The sequence below is a fragment of the Oncorhynchus mykiss genome, chromosome 11, assembly GCF_013265735.2.
Source record: "Oncorhynchus mykiss isolate Arlee chromosome 11, USDA_OmykA_1.1, whole genome shotgun sequence".
In the NCBI taxonomy this organism is placed as follows: Eukaryota; Metazoa; Chordata; class Actinopteri; order Salmoniformes; family Salmonidae; genus Oncorhynchus; species Oncorhynchus mykiss.
Window position 1 is genome coordinate 66,772,781 of NC_048575.1, and position 25,450 is coordinate 66,798,230.

The 25,450-nt window shown below is 42.3% G+C and overlaps 1 protein-coding gene across 7 annotated transcripts; it reads left to right on the forward strand.

The window, feature by feature from the left end:
• The first annotated feature begins 1,354 nt into the window (after positions 1 to 1,354).
• Positions 1,355 to 25,450, forward strand: LOC110536267 (tetraspanin-15). Of its 7 annotated transcripts, none has more exons than XM_036936171.1 (9): positions 1,355 to 1,573; positions 1,616 to 1,678; positions 10,177 to 10,362; positions 10,658 to 10,732; positions 10,901 to 10,996; positions 12,351 to 12,467; positions 13,429 to 13,479; positions 14,155 to 14,271; positions 23,731 to 25,450. In XM_036936171.1, exons 2-9 carry the CDS (start codon positions 1,661 to 1,663, stop codon positions 24,094 to 24,096), a joined length of 1,026 nt encoding a protein of 341 aa, XP_036792066.1. In that variant the 5' UTR covers positions 1,355 to 1,573; positions 1,616 to 1,660; the 3' UTR covers positions 24,097 to 25,450. The 7 variants fall into 7 exon arrangements, with proteins under 7 accessions (XP_036792066.1, XP_036792065.1, XP_036792067.1 ...); XM_036936170.1 differs by having other exon boundaries at positions 1,355 to 1,567; positions 1,615 to 1,678; XM_036936172.1 differs by having other exon boundaries at positions 1,355 to 1,567; positions 1,619 to 1,678.

The following is a 25,450-nucleotide window of genomic DNA, read 5'->3' on the forward strand; positions in this document are numbered from 1 at the left end:
CAGTAATTCATTCAGTGATCCCCAATGCCCTCAGCACAACCATCTATAATTCATGAATTATCCATTATTGAATATTAAGCAATAAACAAGCCACCCATATTCCAGGCACGCTCTGGTGTATGTGTGAGTGGCAGCGAGGAGCAACTTGTTATCCATTGAAATGCAAGAGGGCTTCAAATCCCCAAAACGTGCATTTAGCTGTAGATGGAATTAGCTACCTTAGCTACTTAGCTACCTAAATCCTGTTCACATCAATGGTATGTAATGACTCATAGATCCAAAGGCATAGGCTATTGATTAGACCTTGCAAGGGCTTTAAAATCTAATACAGGTGTGGGGCTAGAGCAGGAAAATAATCCTGAAGCAACAGGACATGTGCATTTTTATGTGGATAATAATTAATGGGCATGTCTTGATTGATTGATTAATTGGACTCACTATTCTTAGAGTCAGTTTGCTAATACAGTATTCATTCAATAAAATGTAGCCTAAATGTTAAAAGAGTCTGAAAGCAGTAGTCTTAGGCTATTGAAATACTGTTCTGTATCTTCTGTTTCCTGTAAGAAATATTATATTGCCAATAGGTTTGCAATTCTAATGTCCAGCGAAGAAAGGAATGGGAAAAATAGCAAAAGCATGGCAGAGTCTTTCTGCAGGCCTTTCTGCAGCGCCACCATACAGATGCGTTGAATCTTCAATCCTAAAGTCCAATGAAAAGGGGGAATGAGTTGCCTGGGCACTGCGCTGTTTAGCGGCTCTGGTGCTGAATCGGGTTCGCGGTGTTGTCCATGGTGCTGAATGTATGTGAGCTGTGTTAGGGCACAAGCCGGTGTTCCCACACATGCTATTTAGATGTGTTGACTGTAGGCCTACCTGCGGCCTAAGTTACAACAAAGACTACTGACCTAGTAATAGCCTAGTATCCAGTATCTACATCACATACATGTGTGCCAAAAATACACCAACAAGAGCTGATGCAATAATGAGCAATAGCAGGGATTAAATGCTCTTTGTCCAGTAACAGTGACATTTTTCGGGTAGTGACACAGCCTATTAAGCGGCTAAGGGGAACCTTGGATGTGACCCATTTCCTTTAAGATGTTCGTTCCAAAGGAAAGCAAGCAATGCATGTCTGGATGATGAAAGCAAGCTCCTTTGTCTACCATCTGGGCTGTTGCACGTGATCATACTGTAATAATCGAGTGTTGTTGGATAATTGCTATAAATAGCAAAAAAATAAATAAAAAACGAAATTGCTATGTATTTCGATAATTATTTTTAAAAGATAGAGTGAGATGACACGTTAATTACATCGTTAGTACAATGTATTTCACCGCTCTGGCCCTTTAAATTATGTGGCCAAATCAGAGCGTGCACGGAAGTTATTGTTTGTGGGAATAGAGGGGGATTTGTGTGTGAGACAAAATTTAACGGGAGTAGCTATTTGAGATAAATTAAAGCGTTCACGTCCTCGTGCAAAATTGAGACGTTTTGAAAATTAAATCCGATAATATAGCTAGCTAATTTGCTGATAGCTAATCAGTGCAGTTTTGTTGATATTCTTCTACTAGCATAGCTAGCTAGCTAGCTAGCTAACGTTAGTGTCTTGGCTAGCTAGCTAGCTTCTTCAGCTACCAAGCTTCTTCAGCTACCAAGCATTATGCCTTCATACAAAGAAGTGAGAAACAGCAACCGCTTCTATTATTTCATCAAATTCACATTAAATGTCTACTCAATGCTCTTCTCGGTAAGTGTTGTTAATATGGACTTGTTGGTTTCAGGGACAGGGTTGGTGACCACTAGCTAGCTCTCAAGAACCCAGGCAGGAAATGGCCGTCTATTTGAATGGGCTAGGGGGGACCACATTGTTGGCTGTCAGAAAACCACTACCTTTGTTTAGCTAGTTAGCCAGTGTAGTAGCTAGCTAGTATAGCTATCGGTATCTTCCTAGCTCGCTAGCTAACTCTCTAGTGCCAAATTGCTTGCCAGAAGATCGAATAATACCAAGAAAATATGACTGTGTGTACACTCTGTCTGATATAACGTTAGTTGTTCATTTACCTCACTAGGCTACACTCCTTTCTGCTTTGTGGTACAGGGCAGGGCGTGGGACTACTGAGTGATACAGTGAAAGGGGTGGAGTGCGTCCCCTATTCCCTACATAGTGCACTACTTTTGAACAGAGCTCTTTCTGGGTCCTGGTCAAAAGTAGTGCACTATATAGGGCATAGGGTGCCATTGGGACATTAACTGTGTGTTGAGAGTCCTTTACTCTGAGAGTGAGGGCTTGAGATTGAGAGCAACCTGCACCGGTGCTCCTAAGAGGGATGAACCGTTTGCTCTGCTCTGCTTTGTCTTTGCAGAGTATAGCTATCTGTACTGCATCTTCCTAGTTCGCTAGCTAACTCTCTGGCATCAAATTTCTTGCCAGAAGAACAAATAATGTCAAGGAAATACTACTGTGTGTACACTTTGTCTGATACAGTCGTTAATTTACTACACTAGGCTACACTCTTTCCTTTCTGTGTTGTAGTACAGGGCAGGGTGTGGGACTACACATACAGTGAAAGGGGTTAAGTGGGATATTTCATTTTTGCTAGACAGGAAACATGTTTCTAGCTGTATTCCATTAACAAATATTATTGTTTCAGTCTAACTTCATAGCCTAGGGCCTACATATTGCAATATTGTGACAGGCAGGGCCATTCAATGTAGTTATCTATGCTATGCCTACATATTACTACGCTACTTTTGATGAGGGCTCCCAAGTGGCGCAGTGGTCTAAGACACTGTATCTCAGTGCAAGAGGTGTCACTGCAGTACCTGGTTTTAATCCAGGTGTTCTGAGACATGTAATGCAGCCTGGTGTTGATATCCCTCGGTTAGGTGTTCTGAGACATGTAATGTAGACTGGTGTTGACAAGCCTCTTCTAGGTGTTCTGAGACATGTAATGCAGCCTGGTGTTGACATGTCTCGTCTAGGTGTTCTGAGACATGTAATGCAGCCTGTTGTTGATATCCCTCGGTTAGGTGTTCTGAGACATGTAATGCAGCCTGGTGTTGACAAGCCTCTTCTAGGTGTTCTGAGACATGTAATGCAGCCTGGTGTTGACATGTCTCGTCTAGGTGTTCTGAGACATGTAATGCAGCCTGTTGTTGATATCCCTCGGTTAGGTGTTCTGAGACATGTAATGCAGCCTGGTGTTGACAAGCCTCTTCTAGGTGTTCTGAGACATGTAATGCAGCCTGGTGTTGATATCCCTCGGTTAGGTGTTCTGAGACATGTAATGCAGCCTGGTGTTGATATCCCTCGGTTAGGTGTTCTGAGACATGTAATGTAGCCTGGTGTTGACAAGCCTCTTCTAGGTGTTCTGAGACATGTAATGCAGCCTGGTGTTGACATGTCTCGTCTAGGTGTTGACAAACCTCTTCTAGGTGTTCTGAGACATGTAATGCAGCCTGGTGTTGATATCCCTCAGTTAGGTGTTCTGAGACATGTAATGTAGCCTGGTGTTGACAAGCCTCTTCTAGGTGTTCTGAGGCATGTAATGCAGCCTGGTGTTGACATGTCTCGTCTAGGTGTTCTGAGACATGTAATGCAGCCTGGTGTTGACATGCCTTGGTTAGGTGTTCTGAGACGTAGGGTATTTACAACATTGTAATTACAGCTTTTCAGGGCAGTAGTGGGTTACACAGGTAGGTCTAATTCTCCTAAAGTCCATGACAGGCTAGCCTACATGACACATTTTAATTGTGTGCGCTGTAGGCTTTAAGGCTAGTGATGCAGTTTACAGAGTATTAAAAGTATTGTGTGTCTGTTTAGAATAAGGGAATTTGCATCATGGATATATTTTACAGCAAATAAGTATTTTGGGGTGAATAAGCTTAACTTAAAATGCTGCTCGGTCTACGGATTAACTTTCTAGTGCCATTTTGTAGTGAATAGCCTAGTTTGCTGAGTGTTTAATCTTCAATTATGACACCATCTCATTGCACAGACTGTCACTGTCTACCAGTGTCACATGATTTGGGGTTTCTGACACAGCCTTTTCAGGAAGGGCATGCAACCAACCCACCCACACGCAACACAGCACCATATACCTATCTCTGGGTACCATGTGGCACAAGTCACAGACTGTCATTTGCTTTACCAGCTGTACTTTGGTGATAAGCGTTGCGTGCAGTAATATTGTTGTGTGTCCCCTATACCCTACATAGTGCACTACTTTTGACCAGAGCTTTATAGGCCCTGGTCAAATGTAGTGCACTACATAGGGGATAGGTTGCCATTTGGACATGCTGTGTGTTGAGAGGCTTTTACTTTGAGAGTGAGGGCTTGAGATTGAGAGCCCCCTGTCCCATTGCTCCTAAGAGGGATGAACTGTACTCTCTGCTCTGCTTTGTCAAATCAAATCAAATGTATTTATATAGCCCTTCGTACATCAGCTGATATCTCAAACCCAGCCTAAAAGCAATGCAGGTGTAGAAGCACAGTGGCTAGGAACAACTCCCTAGAAAGGTCTGTGAAGATTATGCATTAATCCAGTAGGATGCTGCAATGTCAGTCTTTACTGTCATCCCACCACCAGGCAGTGAGGATGCTACAGCTGAAAGAGAGAAGGAAGCGAACTGGGAAAGTTAGTAAGAGATAAGGATGGGTGGCTTGGTGACTTTAGCTTGCTTTCAATTCATTTTCTTTGCTTATACATCAGTATAGAGCTGTGCGATATGGACAAAAGTTGCGATAAATTGCATGAATTGATATGATAACAATCAGTACAATGATAATCATCTAACATTAATGTCTACCACAATTATTTTTTAATCATCCTGTAAACTACTACTACCAGTTTGATGGTAGTAGCCATCGATTGTCCCATTAACAATCACCCATATTAGCAAACCTATTTCATTTCAAACGTCACATTTCTCTAGAATAGGCTACATATCGTCATGAAGGATATCAGCAAAAATGCTTGGGATAAAATTGATCGGTATGGTCAATAATTTATGTAATGAAATGCAACCTAACCTTGATTAGTGACTCAGTGTTTAAGTGATGTCTTTATGAACGTATATGAGTGCCAACGACATGACGGTGGTGGGCCTGATCGCTGACGGTGACAAGCCCTGGCAGAGCGGTGCCAGGAAAATAACCTCAATGTCAGCAAAACTAAGGAGCTGATTGTGGACTATAGGAAACAGGGGGAGCGGGGGATCAAAAGCTCCAAGTTCCTCGATGTGCACATCACAGAGGACCTGACATGGACCATACACACCACCACTGTGGTGAAGAAGGCGTAACAGTGTCTCTTCAATCTCTGGCGACTGAAGGAATTTGGCATGGGCCCTCAGATCCTCAAGATGTTCTATAGCTGCACAATCATCTTGACCGGCTGCGTCACCGCTTCTACTGGAACGCTCTACACAGGGTGGTGTGGACGGCCCAATACATCACTTGGGGTGAGCTTCCTGTCCTCCAGGACATGTACAGTGGCAAGAAAAAGTATGTGAATCCTTTGGAATTACCTGGATTTTTGCATAAATTGGTCGTAAAATTTGATCTGATCTTTGTCGAAGTCACAACAGTAGACAAACAGTGTGCTTAAACTAATAACACACAAATTATTGTATTTTTCTTGTCTATATTGAATACATCATTTAAACTTTCACAGTGTAGTTTGGAAAAAGTATGTGAACCCCTAGGCTAATGACTTCTCCAAAAGCTAATTGGAGTCAGGAGTCAGCTAACCTGGAGTCAAATCAATGAGACGAGATTGGAGATGTTGGTTAGAGCTGCCCTGCCCTGCCCTATAAAAAACACTCACACAATTTGAGTTTGCTATTCACAAGAAGCATTGCCTGATGTGAACCATGCCTTGAAGAGAAGAGATCTCAAAAGATTAAGAATTGTTGACTTGTAGAAAGCTGGAAATGGTTACAAAAGTATCTCTAAAAGCCTTGATGTTCATCGGTCCACGGTAAGACAAATTGTCTAGAAATGGAGAATGTTCAGCACTGTTGCTACTCTCCCTAGGAGTGGCCATCCTGCAACGATGACTGCAAGAGTACAGTGCAGAATGCTCAATGAGATTAAGAAGAATCCTAGAATGTCAGCTAAAGACTTACATAAATCTCTGGGACATGCTAACATCTCTTTTGATGAGTCTACGATACGTAAAACACTAAACAAGAATGGTGTTCATGGGAGGACACAATGGAAGAAGCCAAAAAAACATTGCTGCACATCTGAGGTTCGCAAAAGAGCATCTGGATGTTCCACAGCGCTACTGGCAAAATATTCTGTGGACAGATGAAACTATAGTTGAGTTGTTTGGAAGGAACACACAACACTATGTATGGAGAAAAAAAGGCACAGAACACCAACATCAAAACCTCATCCCCACTGTAAAGTATGGTGGAGGGAGCATCATGGTTTGGGGCTGCTTTGCTTCCTCAGGGCCTGGACAGCTTGCTTTCATCGATGGAATTAATTCCCAAGTTTATCAATACATTTTGCAGGAGAATGTAAGGCTATCTGTCCGCCAATTGAATCTCAACAGAAGTTGGTTGATGCAACAGGACAACGACCCAAAACACAGAAGTAAATCAACAACAGAATAGCTTCAACAGAAGAAAATACGCCTTCTGGAGTGGCCCTGTCATAGCCCTGACCTCAACCCAATTGAGATGCTGTGGCATGACCTCAAGAGAGCAGTTCACACCAGACATCCCAAGAATATTGCTGACCTGAAACAGTTTTGTAAAGAGGAATGGTCCAAAATTCCTCCTGACCGTTGTGAAGGTCTGATCCGCAACTGCAGAAAAGGTTTGGTTGAGGTTATTGCTGCAAAAAGGAGGGTCAACCAGTTATTAAATCCAAGGGTTCACACACGTTTCCCACCCTGCACTTGTGAATGTTTACACAGTCTGTTCAATAAAGACATGAAAACATAATTGTTTGTGTGTTATTAGTTTAAGCAAAATGTGTTTGTCTATTGTTGTGACAGATGACGATCAGATCACATTTTATGACAAATCTATGCAGAAATCCAGGTCATTCCAAAAGGTTCACATACTTTTTCTTGCCACTGTACACCAGGCGATGTTTGAGTAAGATTGTCAAGGACTCCAGTCACACGAGCCACAAACTCTTCACCCTGTTACCATCTGGCAAGCTTTTTCGGAGCATCAGGTTCCGAGACAGTTTCTACCACCAGGCCATCAGAATGCTGAACTAGCTTTCTCCCTGCACAGACATGCACCTCAGAGACTATCTGGACCTCAGAGACTATCTGCAATTTAGATGATTATTATTATTATTTGCACTCTCCAGTCTCCACACATTTAACCCTTACACACAAACACACGAGCACCCACACTCATGCTTGTTATTTTTGATTTTACACGTATTATTGTTATGATACATATTGACTAATGTACTGCATTGTTGAGGGAGCTAGCACACAAGCATTCCACTGCAACATTTATACCTGCTGTAAACTGTGTATGTGACAAATACAATTGAATTTGATTCGCCCATCTCTATGAGTCACCATAGACAACCTTTGAGTGCTAGCTCCATTGTGTGCCCCTATAGTTAGGCCTCTAGTTGTGGATGTGCTGCCTGAAAGGTGGTAGAATAGAAAGTCTTTAAAGCAGACTATTGAACAGATCCTAGTGCTCTCCGCCTCTTTTCTATTTGTCAAATTTGAACTTCAAACCTTAGCCTAAGCTAATGGATGAGTCAGCAGATTTAGATGGTGAGTCTATTTTACTCATCCAGTTACTTTATCAGTTAAATGTAACCCTGTCCCGCCATCACTCTCTCTTTCTGCCACCATTTTTAATGAATACTCGTCATCCTGGAATCAATCAGCGGGTATAATGAATCCCTCACTCTCTCCCTCTTAGCTCAGGAAAGCTCAACTCTGTTCTCTTATATCAATGCGGAGTTGACTATTAATAACTGGTCAGTAACAGTAAGTCACCATCAGTTGATACTTGTAAAAATGTCAATTCTGATAACGCTTACCTCTACCTATGATTGACCTGTACAACCGTGCTCCTTTGTGTTGCTCAACTGGAGACGTAGCGGCCTTGACGTACTATGTGAGCTGGGATTCAATTGGTACATTCACATTCACGCTAAGTTGTGCAACACAAATGAGGGAAAAGTTGGTGGTTTTCTTCAATACATTTTTTAATGTGGAAGGACCACAGTAGCACAGGTCAAACATAGGTACCGGTAAGCATTTTCAGTATTTACATTTTTACAAGTAACGACTGATGGTGACTCAATGTTGTTGTTAGCAAATCGCGCGACCAGTTATCACTACTCAACTCCGCCTCGATATAAGAGAACGGAGTTGAGCGTTCCTCAGCCATCTCCCTCTCTGCTTTCTCACCCTCTCTCACAGTCCATGACTCTCCCTCTCACCTCACAGGAAATTGCAGTCAATTTCATGTTCAATTTTCACCCCACCTTTCTGTCTGTAGCTCTGTCTCTCTGCCTGTCTCTCTCTCCCTCTGTCAGCCATACTGCTGCTGAGTATGAACTAAGTACAACATGTCAGGAACTTCCCCCGCTTCGATTTTTATTTTCTCCATTCTTTCTAACTGCTTTCGTTAATCCTTTTTCCTTTCAGCACTGCCTCCTCTGCCGTGTTCAGATGTAATGCCTTGGCTTGTGTTCCCGCAAGAGCTCCCCTGGCCCAAAGCCATGCAGGAGCACTCATTGTTAATTAATGCTATTTCTTCTCCTTGTCTGTTCAATCTGCTTTGTGTAATTTCACACAGTTTTGTGTGTAGGTTTCCTTTGGGAAGGAGAGATTCAGTCGACTAATCATTTGAGAGTATGTATGCTGTACTGTATGTGTATGTGTACTGTGTAGCCTATTTGTATGTGTACTGTGTAGCCTATTTGCATTGCTTCTTATCAGTCTGAAGTTTGTTATTTTGTAAGATGATGGGTTTGTCTCTCAGTCTCAGTGTGTGTAGCCTCCTTCTTACGCTACACTACAGTGGATGACAGAATGAATGATAAATTAGCTAACCGCTGTGAGAGACTAAAAGTAGGCCTACATCTTTTGAAAATATCCACTGGACACAGACGTCATTTTAATGTCTAGTTTTGATTTACATGTTGAGTTGTCAACTAACGTGAATTCAGTGTGAAATCAAACTACAATTTGACCCTACTTTGAGTGAAGTTGTGTGAAAAAAATATGAAATTCCCTTACGTTGATGACTTTTTGCAAATCCAATCAGTATTCCACGTTGATTCAACTTGATTTTTGCACCCCACTGGGTAGGGACTTTTTCCGATGTTGGGCGGGGTGGTGCTGGCAGTCGTGAATGGACTAAAGTAGGGAAAGAGTGATGAGGCTTGCTCTCTTAGTGCAGATTGCCTCTCTTCCTAATTGAGAATCAATAGGTAGGCCTATGGGGTTAAGATTGTTTGTTGCAGAAAGAAAGGACTATCATTATGAGTCAGTCTGCATTCCAAATGGCACCCTATTCCCGATATAGGCTAGTGCCTTTTATAGTCCCTTTAATTCACTATAAAGGGAAAAGGGTGCCATTTGGGATGCAGGCAACATGAGACCCCACCCTGCCATGGTTTTGAAAGCTCTCAAATGGCACACCAGGAGGTAGTCAAGTGGGGTTTGTTTGTTGCTAACAAGGCTGATGCCACAACAACACAGCAGCTAGCCTTGGCCTAGTTCTCTAACAACCATCTCCTGTCGTCATTTTCCAACTTTAAACTAAAGCCCTTTGTGTTTCCTAATTAACTACAAGGAACAAGGAAAATGGGTCGTATCATCAGGATGCTACCACTAGAGAGGAAGACATCCAGGGCTTTGGTCAAAAGAAGTGCACTATATGGAATAGGGTACCATTTGGGACTTAGCCATGCTATTTTGAAGAAGTCCATGTTATTTGACATCAGCTATGAGTTTACAACAATCCAAGGGAAACGGTAGCTTTGAACATGCCGATAGCTTTGAACGTTGCTTGGTTAGGCTTTCTATGCACACTGCTATCATGAAATGATGCTTATTCAGAAAGATGGCACACTGCAGAGCTCTGACCATCTCACCCCAACCCCTACCCTCTCTTCTTCCCCCTCTCCCTGCCTTCCTGCCTCTCCCTCTCTCTCTCTCCCTCCCCCAGCTCCTGGGCCTGTGTGTGTTGTGCGTGGGGGTGTACGCGGAGGTGGAGCGTCAGAAGAACCGTACCCTGGAGGGGGTGTTCCTGGCTCCCGCTGTGGTGCTAATCCTGCTGGGCCTGGTGATGTTCACCGTCTCCCTGGTGGGCATGGTGGGCTCCCTCAGGGACAACAAGACCCTGCTACACATGGTGAGAGAGGGAGGGAGAGGGGGGAAGGGGGGATATGAGGAGCGATGGAGGTTAGGATGGAAAAGAGGAGGGATGAAGGAAAGAATAGGAGGGTTGAGAGATTAGGTTGAGGAGACCCAAGGTATATGGAGTGGGAGGAGGAGGGGACAGGACAAGGGGACTCTGCTGACTGGGATATGTCAGTCAACCTGAGGATGGTGTTGCCAATCTCAGCCCAGCAATCTCTGGTCCCTCTGGCTTGATATGTACATGGCATGCTAAGTGCATTCTCTCCCTCTCTCCATCTGTCTTCCAGTTTTTGTGTGTCCTGTGTGTGCTACTGTTCCTGCAGGCTGTGGCTCTCATCGTTGCGCTCATCTTTGAGAAAAAGGTCAGTTCTCTCTCTCTCTGTCTCACACACACACACACACACACACAGCTGTAACACATGTTCACCAGTGTCGCCTCTGGCATCACCTCCAGTCACGATAAGATCACATCAAAGAAGCATTCAATGTGATGGATGAGGAATTTCATGGCTTTCTCTCTCTCCCTGTAGACATCAGCCCTGTTCCAGAGCAGTATACGAGAGGGAATTAAACACTATTACGATGATCTGGACTTCAAAAACATCCTGGACTTTGTGCAACAGAAGGTAAGAGGACTGGTTCCCTTTTCATTATCAGAAGCAACAGACAGGAAATAGAGGTGTGTACTGAATGAAGAGGCCACTGACCGTTTTTTATTTAACCAGGCAAGTCAGTTAAGAACAAATTCTGATGTACAATGACACCCTAGGAACAGTGGGTTAACTGCCTTGTTCAGTGGCAGAACGACAGATTTTTACCTTGTCAGATCGGGAACTCGATCTGGCAACGTTTCGGTTACTGGCCAGACGCTCTAACCACTAGGCTACCTGCTGCCCCACTGGGCACACACCCACACATTACCCACTGGGCACACACCCACACATTACCCACTGGGCACACACCCACACATTACCCACTGGGCACACACCCACACATTACCCACTGGGTTGATTCAACATTGTTTCCACGTCATTTTAATGAAATTATGTTAAGCCAACTTGGAATAGACGTTGAATTGACATCTGTGCCCAGTGGGTAGGGTTGCAAAGAGAAGGTATATTACTGTAAGATGTATATGTTTACCAGTAAACTACCAGGATTTTCAAGGATTATATGTAACCTATCACAAGACATCTAGTGGCCCTTTTGGGTACTTCACATTATCACAGGTGTCTGTAATTATCTCTGGCCTCTCTCTGGCCGTATCACATGTGAAATATAAGTTCTGTTAGTTATGTGTTCCATTTTTAATACGTTTGACTACATTCTAAAAACATGTTTTTACTTTGTCATGATAGGGTATTGTGTGTAGATGGGTGAGAAAATAAAATGTATTTAATCAATTTCTGAAGGCACTGTATATGAACACTTTAAAAAAAAGTTATTTAAATATACATGACCAACATTACGATAGATTGCCATAGATTTTCTATTAAAGCTGCAATATGTAACTTTGGGCGACCTGACCAAATTCACATGGAAATGTGTGTTATGTCCTTTTCATTGAAGTCCAAGAAGCGGTAGATCTGTTCTATGTGCTCAATTTCTATGCCTCCTGCTCTTAAGTTTATTTTTTGCTGTCTTTTACTTTCAGTTTTGTACACCAGTTTCAAACAGCTGAAAATACAATATTTTTGGTTATGGAAAAGATATTTCACAGCGGTTTAGATGTTACAATGATTCTTGACACTATGCATGGCTTGTTTTGTCAAATATTTGCATCGAGCAAATGGCAAAGCGATTTCTGCATAGTGCGTCTTTAATTGCCAAAAGTAATGAAGATTCTGGTAACTTTGGTAAATTACCTGTAGTTTTGCAGCCCTAACTGACATGGATAGAGTGTGATTGATCTAGTAAAAAACAAGACTTAACTGATTTTTTATTAAACCTCTCTCTCTCTCTCTCTCTCTGTCTCTCTAGTTCTCTTGTTGTGGTGGGGATGACTACAAGGACTGGGGTGTCAATCAATACCATTTCTGCAATGGCACTGGGCCACTGGCCTGTGGCGTCCCTTATACATGCTGTGTCCCCCACAAGGTGAATGCTAAAACTGTTCTCGACTCCTCGCTTTTCACCTCTCATCTAGACTGTGTGTGAATGAATGAAATGAGCTCTGAAAGTTAGGATCCGATAACACATGAACCTTATCCAATATTATATCTGCCCTCCCTATCAGCCTATCAGTCTCTCACATCTCTGGGGGAGACATGTTTCTGTGGATCTCATTTAGTGCTCATCTAGGCACCCCACGCACAGAACTGTATGGTAACAAGGGAACAGAAAAAGATCGGAATTGGGCTGGCTGTGTGAATGCAGTGACTGGAGGGATCCATGTTTTGCTCTCAGTAAAGCCTCTCTCCACCTGCCAGTACTTCCCCTGGCCTCATGGTTCATTACTAGGTAATTAGCGCTGGCTGAATTGGTTACAGTGAAATGTGTAAAGCCACTCAGGCACAGGAAGAGACCCCGAGACCTCAGCATCAGTGGAGAGAGTGGGAGTTAATCAAATTAATTTACTGAGCTCATGATTCATTCTCTCTCTCCCTGTCTAACTCACGCTCTGGCTTATCTCTTTCTGCCCTCTTTTTCTCTCTCTCTTCATCTCTCTCTCTCTTCATCTCGCTCTCTCTTCATCTCTCTCTTCATCTCTCTCTCTCTTCATCTCTCTCTCTCTTCATCTCTCTCTCTCTTCATCTCTCTCTCTCTCTCTCTCTCTCTCTCTCTCTCTCTCTCTCTCTCTCTCTCTCTTCCTCTCTTCCTCTGTCTGGTCTGTGCCCACGCAGGGAAACTCCAAAGCGCCAAACAGCTACAAACACAGATTAGGGGATGTGTGTGTGTCCAACGTGCGTAGATGTATTTTTAACTGGGCCACTACAAGCATATCTGACTTCTGAATGCTTTGTAGTTTTTTCTTCTTCTTATCTTTACACAGAAGAATGGACAATACATGAATCCTCTTCTTCATGATCTTCATCTCTTCCTGTCTCATTTTTCCCAGGTGCGAGAGGTTGTCAACACTCTTTGTGGTTACAAGACTCTCAGCCAACAGGTAAGGGTAAAATAAGTTGCTATATTCCACTCCTAATAGGCTGTGAACCCCCCCCAGTGTTCTGCTCACGTTTTGGCCTTCATTAGTCTGTGGAGTTTGTCATTCTGCACAGAGACAGAAGTTACGTCCTAAATGGCACCTTTTTCCCTACATAGTACACTACTTTTGACCAGGGCACGCATCGGGACGCATTCAGAGACTACAAAAGGGAAAAGAGCAGCAGCAGGATCATTTACTTTCATGGCCCCAAAACATTTTATTTTCTCTAGCTGCAGCATGCTGAAAATAAGGTAGACTAACTGAGTCACGATATATTGTGCCAGCTGGTAGTGGCTGGTGTTGTTGTGATATTGATTCAGCTGTCTCTGTTTTCTGTCCTTGAGATGTTCTCACCTCCATATTTTCTTTGGTACTATGGAAAATCTCAGGTGTTTGTGGGGAATAGTTTATTAGTTTAAGGCACAATATTAGTTTGTCGTAGTAGATAAAAACGAAGAAAATCCACTGTTTTTCTATTGTTCATGTTAGCATTGTAGTGCCTCATCTGTGAAATGACTGTCTTTCTTTTGCCTTGATGACATATATTTAAAACATAACTACAATCAGTCAAATGCATCTCATGTACTGTAGTCTCTCTTGCTTTCATTCTACCTGTCTTCTCTCTTTCTTTGTCAGCGTGAGCTCCTGGATGAGGTGATCCATGTGCGGGGCTGTATCCATGCTGTCAACCTGTGGATGGGAGACAACGTGGGAGCAACTATTGGACTCTGCTGTGCTATAGGGCTGCCACAGGTCAGTCACAGACACAGACAAACACCCAACACACACACTTGCGCAACTGCCTCCAATCAGACAACCAACTTACCTGACCCAGGTGTGTGTGTGTGTAGTCACCCAGTCGCCTCATCCCTGAGAGGTTTCTCACAGCCTCCTAGCCAGTCTGTCTCTGTCTGTCCACCACTTCATTCGTATTTTGTTTTCCGTTCACCCAGATCTCAACAATGGACGTGTTCTAAATGGCACCCTATACCCTATATAGTGTACTATCCTTGACTAGGGTCCATCCTACATGTATCTTAGCCAGCTTCCACTTAACGCCTCTGTAGTGCTTTCATAACCAACAAGCAGCTGGATGATTTTATTATGTTATAAAGTCAGTTGTAATGGATCAGGGTTTGTAGTTTACTATTATTATCCATTCACTTGGATTGTGTTTTTGTCTAGTTTACAGCTTATCTGTCTGTCTGTCTTGTCTGTCTTGTCTGTCTTGTCTGTCTGTCTGTCAGTCGTTGTTTTTAAGGGGGTGGATCAGCTTTAATATTGCGGATAGATTCTTGCTTCTATCAATGTAATTGTCTGCATCATTTCAACATTTTGGGGAAAATATATATATCCATATGCAGTTGAAGTCAGAAGTTAACACACTTAGGTTGGAGTCATTAAAACTTGTTTTTCAGTCACTCCACAAATTTCTATAGTATAGTTTTGGCAAGTCGGTTAGGACTTTGTGCATAACACAAGTAATTTTTCCAACAATTGTTTACATACAGATTATTTCACTTATAATTCACTGTATCACAATTCCAGTGGGTCAGAAGTTTACATGCACTAAGTTGACTGTGCCTTTAAACAGCTTGGAAAATTCCAGAAACTGATATCATGGCTTTAGAAGCTTCTGTTAGGCTAATTGACATCATTTGAGTCAATTAGAGGTGTACCTGTGGATGTATGTCAAGGCCTACCTTCAAACTTAGTGCCTCTTTGCTTGACAAATTGGGCATCAAGATGTCAGAAAATAAATTGTAGACCTCCACAAGTCTGGTTCATCCTTGGGAGCAATTTCCAAATGCCTGAAGGTACCACGTTCATCAACAGTAGGCAAGTATAAACACCATGGGACCACGCAGTTGTCATACTGCTCAGGAAGGAGACTCGTTCTGTCTCCTAGAGATGAACGTATTTGGTGTGAAAAGTGCAAATCAATCCCAGAACAACAGCAAAGGACCTTGTGAAGATGCTGAAGGAAACAGGTACAAAAGTATATATATCCACAGTAAAACGAGTCCTATATCGACATAACCTGAAAGGCCGCTCAGCAAGGAAGAAGCCACTGCTCCAAAACCATCATAAAAAAGCCAGACTACGGTTGCAACTGCACATGGGAACAATGACCGTACTTTTTGGAGAAATGTCCTCTGGTCTGATGAAACAAAAATAGAACTGTTTGGCCATAATGACCATCATTAGGTTTGGAGGACAAAGGCGGAGGCTTACAAGCCGAAGAACACCATCCCACCCATGAAGCACGGGGGTGGCAGCATCATGTTGTGGGAGTGCTTCGCTGCAGGAGGGACTGGTGCACTTCACAAAATCGATGGGATCATGAGGAAGGAAAATTAGGTGGATATATAGAAGTAACATCTCAAGACATCAGTCAGGAAGTTAAAGCTTGGTCGCAAATGGGTCTTCCGAATGGACAATGACCCCCAAGCATACTTCCAAAGTTATGGCAAAATGGCTTAAGGACAACAAAGTCAAGGTATTGGAATGGCCATCTCAAAGCCCTGACCTCAATCCTATAGAAAATTTGTGGGCAGAACTGAAAAACCATGTGCGAGGAATGAGGCCTACAAACCTGACTCAGTTTTACCAGCTCTGTCAGGAGGAATGGGCCAAAATTCACCCAACTTATTGTGGGAAGCTTGTGGAAGGCTACCTGAAACGTTTCACCCAGTCAAACAATTTAAAGGAAATGATACCACATACTAATTGAGTGTATGTAAACTTCTGACCCACTGGGAATGTGATGTAAGAAATAAAAGCTGAAATAAATCATTCTCTATACTATTGTTCTGACATTTCACATTCTTAAATAAAGTGTTCATCCTAACTGATCTAAGACAGGGAATTTTTCCTAGGATTAATTTTCAGGAATTGTCAAAAACGGAGTTTACATTTATTTGGCTACGGTGTATGTAAACTTCCGACTTCAACTGTACATACATAAACTCAGCAAAGTTGAGGCCTGTACTCTGGAGCAGGATCGATTTGGAGGTGGAGTGTCCGTCATGGTCTGGGGTGGTGTGTCACAGCATCATCGGTGTGATGATCAGATTCGCGTTTATCATCGAATTATTGAGCGTTACTTCAAGGCCTGTACTCTGGAGCAAGATCGATTTGGAGGTGGAGGGTCTGTCGTGGTCTGGGGTGGTGTGTCACAGCATCATCAGACTGAGCTTGTTGTCATTGCAGGCAATCTCCCCGCTGTGCGTTACAGGAAAGACATCCTCCTCCCTCATGTGGTACCCTTCCTGCAGGCTCATCCTGACATGACCCTCCAGCATGACAATGCCACCAGCCATACTGCTCGTTCCGTGCGTGATTTCCTGCAAGACAGGAATGTCAGTGTTCTGCCATGGCCAGCGAAGAGCCCGGGTCTCAATCCCATTGAGCACGTTTGGGACCTGTTGGATCGGAGGGTGAGGGCTAGGGTTGTTCCCCCCAGAAATGTCCGGGAACTTGCAGGTGCCTTGGTGGAAGAGTGGGGTAACATTTCACAGCAAGAAATGACAAATCTGGTGCAGTCCATGAGGGGGAGATGCACTGCAGTGCTTAATGCAGCTGGTGGCCACACCAGATACTGACTATTACTTTTGATTTTGACCCCCCCTTTGTTCAGGGACACATTATTCACATGTCTGTGGAACTTGTTCATTTTATGTCTCAGTTGTTGAATCTTGTTATGTTCATACCAATATCTACATGCAGTTGACAGTGAGAGGACGTTTCTTTTTTTGCTGAGATTACATACATATACATACATACGTATATATATGTATATATATATATATATATATACATACGTAGGTACATAGGTACGTATATATGTAAACTCACCAATAATATTTATTTTAGCAAAAATGTTTATTTTTATATATAGATAGATACATGCTTTTTTTTAATATATATATCTTTATTACTCCCTGCAAACTCTACCACCCCTCCCCCAATTTAAGTAAACTAATAAACAAACTAATAAACAATACACAACAGTAGGCTTTTACCTTCAGTTTATACATATTATACACATTTTACAGACACAATCTATTTTACAATAGTTATATTTAGTTTGTTTTTAGTCCTTTTCTATGTCTGATGTCCATTCAGGTTGATTTCTAATTGTAACTGTGCTCTTTCACAACATTTCTGAACCTATATACATTTTACAAACCCCATATTTTTTACATTGGTTATCTTGTTATTAGTCCCACCCTTCAGCTCCATTCAACCCCTCCCATCTATTTCTTAACACCATCCATTTTGGATTTCTATTTGCCATATATTTTTCAACTGTTCTGAACCTTTCTATTCTCATAGCTTCTACAGATTGTAAATTAAAGATAAACATTTTTGCTAAAATAATTATTATATTATTGATCGATTGACTAGGATTTTTCAAATCACCCAGTACCCAGTATCTGTAGCGTTAGTTCTAGGTAAATGTTGCAATTCTTCAGCCATTCCTGGACCTGTGACCAAAAACAAGTTACATGTGGACAGGACCAAAATAAATTATCTAATGACTCTGCCTCCTCATAGCAAAATCTGCAGAGCTGGGAAGATTGTATCCCCCATATATATAACATTCTATTGGTTGCAAAATTTTTGTATAATCATTTAAATAGAAAAATGTGAAGTTTGAATCCGGCGTTGTTTTGCGTGTCAATTCATGGACCATGTGCCATGGAATCGGTACATCGAAAATCTCTTCCCAACTATTTGGTATAAGGTATATGGCACAGCTGTCAATTTTTTGGTCCTTAAATGAAATTGGTCTATGTTTTCATTTATCACAATTTTCTTTAACCATTTATGGTCTTTATTACAGGGCCGACATACAAGTTCCTTACTTTTCCCCCTTCTACTTGCCTCTTCCATTTTTGTGATAAATCCATTTTGGATTTAAGTATAACTGTTGTATGACTGATGCCTTTAGTGAGAGGTCTAATGCTTTAATATTTAATCATTTATCTCCTCCAAAATCATATTTGTTATATAAATAGGCCCATTTAATTTAGTCTGGTTTGCCATTCCAAATTAAATTGAATATTTTTTGTTCATATAATTTCAAAAGCAGGTCACTCGGTGTAGACAAAACCATAAGCAAATAGGTAAACTGTGATATGACTAAAGAGTTAATAAGGGTGATTTTTCCACAAATAGACAGGTATTTTCCTTTCCATGGTAGCAAGATCTTGTCTATTTTTGCTCACTTTCTATTAAAAGTTTTTGTAGTGAAATCATTTCTTTCTTTCAGGCTAAGTATACCGAGTATGCCCACATCCCCGTCAGACCATTTTATTGGTAAACTACACGATAATGTAAAAGTTTATCATAATTTGGTTTTAATCCCGAGAGGTTAGCAAAAGTATCTAGATCCTCTCTGAGACTGTGGAGGGATTCTAATTGTGGTTTTAAAAGAAAACATGAATCATCAGCGTACAATGACACCTTTGTTTTTAAGCCATGGATTTCTAATCCCTTAATATTATTGTTTGATCTAATTTTAACAGCTAACATGGTCTGTGAGAGACTGTGAGAGACGGAATCTTAAACAAAAATCCAGAAAATCACATTTTATGATTTTTAAGTAATTAATTTGCTTTTTATTGCATGACATAAGTATTTGATCACCTACCAACCAGTAAGAATTCCAGCTCTCACAGACCTATTAGTTTTTCCCTCCTGTTCTCCACTCATTACCTGTATTAACTGCACCTGTTTGAACTCGTTACCTGTTTAAAAGACACCTGTCCACACACTCAATCAAACAGACTCCAACCTCTCCACAATGGCCAAGACCAGAGAGCTGTGTAAGGACATCAGCGATAAAATTGTAGACCTGCACAAGGCTGGGAGGGCTACAGGACAACAGGCAAGCAGCTTGGTGAGAAGGCAACAACTGTTGGCGCAATTATTAGAAAATGGAAGAAGTTCAAGATGACGGTCAATCACCCTCGGTCTGGGGCTCCATGCAAGATCTTACCTCGTGGGGCATCATGAGGAAGGTGAGGGATCAGCCCAGAACTACACGGCAGGACCTGGCCAATGACCTGAAGAGAGCTGGGACCACAGTCTCAAAGAAAACCATTAGTAACGCACTACGCCGTCATGGATTAAAATCCCGCAGCGCACGCAAGGTCCCCCTGCTCAAGCAAGCGCATGTCCAGGCCCGTCTGAAGATTGCCAATGACCATCTGGATGATCCAGAGGAGGAATGGGAGAAGGTCGTGTGGTCTGATGAGACAAAAATAGGGCTTTTTTGTCTAAACTCCACTCGCCGTGTTTGGAGGAAGAAGAAGGAGTACAACCCCAAGAACACCATCCCAACCGTCAAGCGTGGAGGTGGAAACATCATTCTTTGGGGATGCTTTTCTGCAAAGGGGACAGGACGACTGCACCGTATTGAGGGGAGGATGGATGGGGCCATGTATCGCAAGATCTTGGCCAACATCCTCCTTCCCTCAGTAAGAGCATTGAAGATGGGTCGTGGCTGGGTCTTCCAGCATGACAACGACCCGAAACATACAGCCAGGGCAACTAAGGAGTGGCTCCGTAAGAAGCATCTCAAGGTTCTGGAGTGGCCTAGCCAGTCTCCAGACCTGAACCCAATAGAACATCTTTGGAGGGAGCTGAAAGTCCGTATTGCTCAGCGACAGCCCCGAAACATGAAGGATCTGGAGAAGGTCTGTATGTAGGAGTGGGCCAAAATCCCTGCTGCAGTGTGTGGAAACCTGGTCAAGAACTACAGGAAACGTATGATCTCTGTAATTGCAAACAAAGGTTTCTGTACCAAATATTAAGTTCTGATTTTCTGATGTATTAAATACTTATGTCATGCAATAAAATGCTAATTAATTACTTAAAAATCATACAATGTGATTTTCTGGATTTTTGTTTTAGATTGTCTCTCACAGTTGAAGTGTACCTATGATAAAAATTACAGACCTCTACATGCTTTGTAAGTTGGAAAACCTGCAAAATCGGCAGTGTATCAAATACTTGTTCTCCCCACTGTATATATTAACACCAGTCGTACTTTATCAAAAGCCTTTTTAAAATCAGCTATGAAAACCAGGCCTGGTTTCCCCGATATTTCATACTATCCCATTGTTTCCAGTGTTTGTCTTATATTACCTCCAATGTATCGTCCATGTAAAACAACCTGTCTGAGTAGGATGAATAATACGACAATACCTTTTTAATTATATACACCAAGCGTTTAGCTAGAAGTTGTGCATCACAACCCTGAAGTGTAAGAGGCCTCCAATTTTTTTTGTGGTAATAATGAAATCTGACCTTCTTGTTGTGTGTCCCATAATCTACAGTTTATATAGGAGTGGTTAAAACATACTAATAATGGTCCTCTGAGTATATCAAAAAAGTGTAATGCATTTCTATGTTGAAGATTGAAAAAGAATTTGGTGCATTTTCCCCGTATTCCAACCAATTCGCTTAATTTTTACAATTTATTACACTGGATCTTTCTTGAATAGGTTCCTCCATTTCTTTTTTCCTCTATCATATTCTGTGCCACTATGGTACAGTTTTTATTGCTATCTAACTTTACTGTTAGTCCTTCAATTTCATTTGTTAATTTGGACTCTTTTGATCTAAATTGTTTTTGTTTTATAGATGAGTACTGAATTGCATGGCCTCTAAAGACACATTTAAAAGTGTCCCATACAGTAAGGATCTGTATGTTATGTCGAGAAAAGTCAGTTATAAATTATTCTGTCCTAGTTAAAAACAAGTTATCATCCAGTAGGGTTTGATTATCCTCTCCTACGTGGAATTTCTGAAAGAGTAATATATTTATGCCAATTATGTGATGATCCGACAGCATTCTGTCGGCATTCTATCAACACTTTTTAAACTTTTGGTGCCAGAGATAATGACATAAGAAAGTATTTAAAACCATATTAAAATCCCCCACCATAATAATAGTCTTGTGTTGCTTGTAGAGTTGATAAATTCTTATATCTTCAAAGAAGCTTGGATCTGTCACGGTCGTCCTCCTCTTCGTCTGAAGAGGAGAGGCGAGAAGGATCAGAGGACCAATATGCGGCGTGGTAAGTGTCCATGGTAAAATCTTTAATAAAGAAAGACTGAACACTATACAAACGAGTAACAAAAAACCAAATTCGACCGTGAAGCTACAAAATGAGACCTGTGCTGACACAAGCCACTAACATAGACAATCACCCACAAACAAACAGTGCAACCCAGGCTACCTAAGTATGATTCTCAATCAGAGACAACTAATGACACCTGCCTCTGATTGAGAACCATACTAGGCCGAAAACATAGAAATGCCCCAAAACATAGAAAAACAAACATAGACTGCCCACCCAACTCACGCCCTGACCATACTAAATAAATACAATACAAAGGAAATAAAGGTCAGAACGTGACAGGATCATCATTATTTGGACCGTATAGGTTAATAAGCCATATCTGTTTATTGTCCAATAACATATTTAAAATAATCCATCTACCTTGATTATCTGTTGTCTGTCTGTCTCTAATTTATTTTGTCCCCCCATTCTCTCTTCCTCTCCTCTTTCTCTTTCATCCATTCTCTCTATTCCATTTCCTACCCCGGCCTCACTCCTCTCCTGTGCTGTGAAAGTTTTGCAGCCAGACTTCTATGCGAGCCCCCCTGGAGATGTGTAATAACACCACATACTGAGTCTGCAGCCGCTGCACTATTAGGTAATGAGTCCAGTAGCAGACAGACAGTCCAGTCGAGTAGTAGACAGACAGGCAGTCCAGTATCAGATATTCCAGTCCAGTAGCAGACAGACAGTCCAGTTCAGTAGCAGACAGACAGTCCAGTTCAGTAGCAGACAGACAGTCCAGTTCAGTTGCAGACAGACAGTCCAGTTCAGTAGCAGACAGACAGTCCAGTAGCAGACAGATAGTCCAGTTCAGTAGCAGACAGACAGTCCAGTTCAGTAGCAGACAGACAGTCCAGTTCAGTAGCAGACAGACAGTCCAGTTCAGTAGCAGGCAGACAGTTCAGTAGCAGGCAGACAGTCCAGTTCAGTAGCAGACAGACAGTCCAGTTCAGTAGCAGACAAACAGTCCGGTAGCAGACAGTCCAGTTCAGTAGCAGACAGACAGACAGTCCAGTAGCAGACAGACAGTCCAGTTCAGTAGCAGACAGACAGTCCAGTAGCATACAGACAGTCCAGTTCAGTAGCAGACAGACAGACAATTCAGTAGCAGACAGACAGTCCAGTTCAGTAGCAGACAGACAGTTCAGTAGCAGACAGACAGTCCAGTTCAGTAGCAGACAGTCCAGTTCAGTAGCAGACAGACAGTCCAGTTCAGTAGCAGACAGACAGTCCAGTCCAGTAGCAGACAGATAGTCCAGTCCAGTAGCAGGCAGACAGACAGACAGTCCAGTAGCAGACAAACATTCCAGTCCAGTAGCAGACAAACAGACCAGTAGCAGACAGACAGTCAAGCCCAGTAGCAGACAGTCCAGTCCAGTAGCAGACAGACAGACAGTCCAGTAGCAGACAGACAGACAAACAGTCCAGTAGCAGGCAGACAGTCCAGTCCAGTAGCAGATTGTTCAGTCCAGAAGCAGACAGTCCAGAAGCAGACAGACAGTCCGGTTCAGTAGCAGACAGACAGTCCAGTACACCAGGGTTCAGTAGACCACAGACTGGCTGCAGAAAACTTTCTCAAATGGAAAAGGAAACTGAGGGTTCTTATCAGGCCAGCTCAGGTGAACTAGTCCATTTTTAAAGCACTGGGGAATGGACAACAGCACGCTCAAGTTGGCTTGCCCAGGCATAGCTCACCTTGGGACCAAAGTAAGATATTAATTCATTCAAAAGTTGGATATTTGTGTGCCTCTGCAACTTTTGTAGTGTCAGGTACATACAAGCACATTAAACACACACATGACAGTGCAATATATTTAAGTACATAGTTACATGGTCCTTGTATCTACAGCTGTAATATTTTCCCCTGGCTGTGGGTACCTGTCCATATGGGCCCTGGTCAAAAGTAGTGGAATATAAAGTGAATAGGGTATCAGAGTCTAACTCTAACTGGTCTCTCTGGTCCTCTATGTTCCCTCTCTCTCCAGCTGATGGGCTGTGTGGTGTACTAGTCCCAGTGTCAGGGTCTAAATGCTACTGGCCTTTCTGCTCTGTTCCCTGTGTGTCTCTCCAGCTGATGGGCATCATGCTGAGCTGTATGTTCTGGAACCTTCTGGTGGAGATGAGTGAGTCCATGGACATGGTGGACTTCAAGATCCTCAAGAGGGCTGGCTTCGAGTACAGCGAGCTGGACCTGGCTGGTGCTGGCTGCTGCCTGTGTCTGCCCAGAGACGGAGGCTACCTCCCTCTGCCAGCCTTAGACCCCATCTTGTCTGACCCTGACCTAAAGCCCATCCCCATCCGGGTCCAGCGGCCCCTGCCCGTCCAAGTCCATAAGCCCCTGGCCCAATCCCTCCAAGACCTCCAGCTATCTGGGCTTAGACTGGATGAGGTAGACATTGGGCGTAAGCAGAATAAGCAGAAAAGAAGGGAATATTGATTTGTGAATTTTCTCAGTTTTGTTGTTGTTTTGGTCACTGTGTTTGTTGAAGTACAGGTTAGACCTGGGGTTCTATTTGGTGGTCAGACCAATCAATGGTCATTAACTGACAGGATTACAGGTTATAATGGTCACGTTCCTAGTTGACTACATTGCAGATGCATGCCAGATCTCAATTCCTGGATAGGTGTTTAACATATCAGCTAACCGCACCATATGATATAGCAATCTGATTCCTGACTGCTCAGTCGATGATGTGGCACACAACAATTGGTTGATGCGATGCATGTAGTTGGTCTGGAAAGCGACCAGAGGTATGGCACTTTGGCAAGGCATTATTGGCGCAGTCGTTTTCCTGTTTTTATATATTTTTTATTTTGAAATCCGAATCTTTAAAAGAACAAGATGCTGCAGTGGCTTTTAGGCACCCCTTTAAGTGTGTCATTTTTAAAATGGAACGTTCAAATGGAACTGCCGTCTCTGCATTATTTAAATATTTCCTATCATTTTGTTCCAGCTATTTTTTGGGGTTTTGATTTTGAGCTTCGTCTCAAATGCTGAAGTTAAAGCATACCTCAGGCTGTATTCAAATGTAGCCCAGTAGTCAGAAGAAGATTTCCGTCATGTATATTTACTATACAGACTTTATGAAATGATCAGTTTGAGATGATCATTCTAGTCAGAGCAGAGGAAAAGGAATAGTCAGTCTTGTCTTGCGTTGCGTTGCGTGTCTGTGAAGGATGTGTAGCCTAATGTTTCTTTTTTTAGTATGAACTCTTTGATTCCATTTGTACCGGTATGTATGCTATGAACTGCCTATTCAGGAACAACGTGGGAAGCATGTGTGTTTTGTATTTTAATGAAGTTTAAAAAAAAAACTGTTTACAGCTCTTTTAGGGTCTCATCAGGCGTTTTCTGTCTCTTCTCAAACAATTTCCTCCATATTTATTATACTTTTATAATACATTATAAGGGATAAAACAAATCCAGTCCAAACAGGGGCGGACTGGGACCAGAAATCGGCCCTGGCATTTCTAACACACCTGCCCATTTTTTTAGTTGTGGCCCCCACACCAGCCCATTTTTTCCCCCCCTTGAGGTCCCCATTGTTACCCAGATAATGATCATTTTGCGCAAAAATAAAAAATTTACACAGGCCCACTGGGCTAAAAATGGACCAGCCCATCTGGCATTTGCCCGAATAGCCAGATGGCCTGTCCGCCCATGAGTCCAAATGATATCAATCCATGTTTAGCTAGGATCTTTTTTCATATCTGATTTATTTTAGATTCATCTTAGCTCTGGTCTTGTATAAACACTACTGTCATTGTTAATAAAGCCGTTTTAAACTTGA

Bases quoted from the DNA above. Each gene is read 5' to 3' on its own strand.
- LOC110536267 (XM_021621961.2), top strand. From the start codon at position 5,344: ATGGGCCCTCAGATCCTCAAGATGTTCTATAGCTGCACAATCATCTTG. The intron at 10,733-10,900 runs GTCAGTTCTCTC...CTCTCCCTGTAG, and splicing joins CGCTCATCTTTGAGAAAAAG to ACATCAGCCCTGTTCCAGAG. The intron at 13,480-14,154 runs GTAAGGGTAAAA...TTTCTTTGTCAG, and splicing joins ACAAGACTCTCAGCCAACAG to CGTGAGCTCCTGGATGAGGT.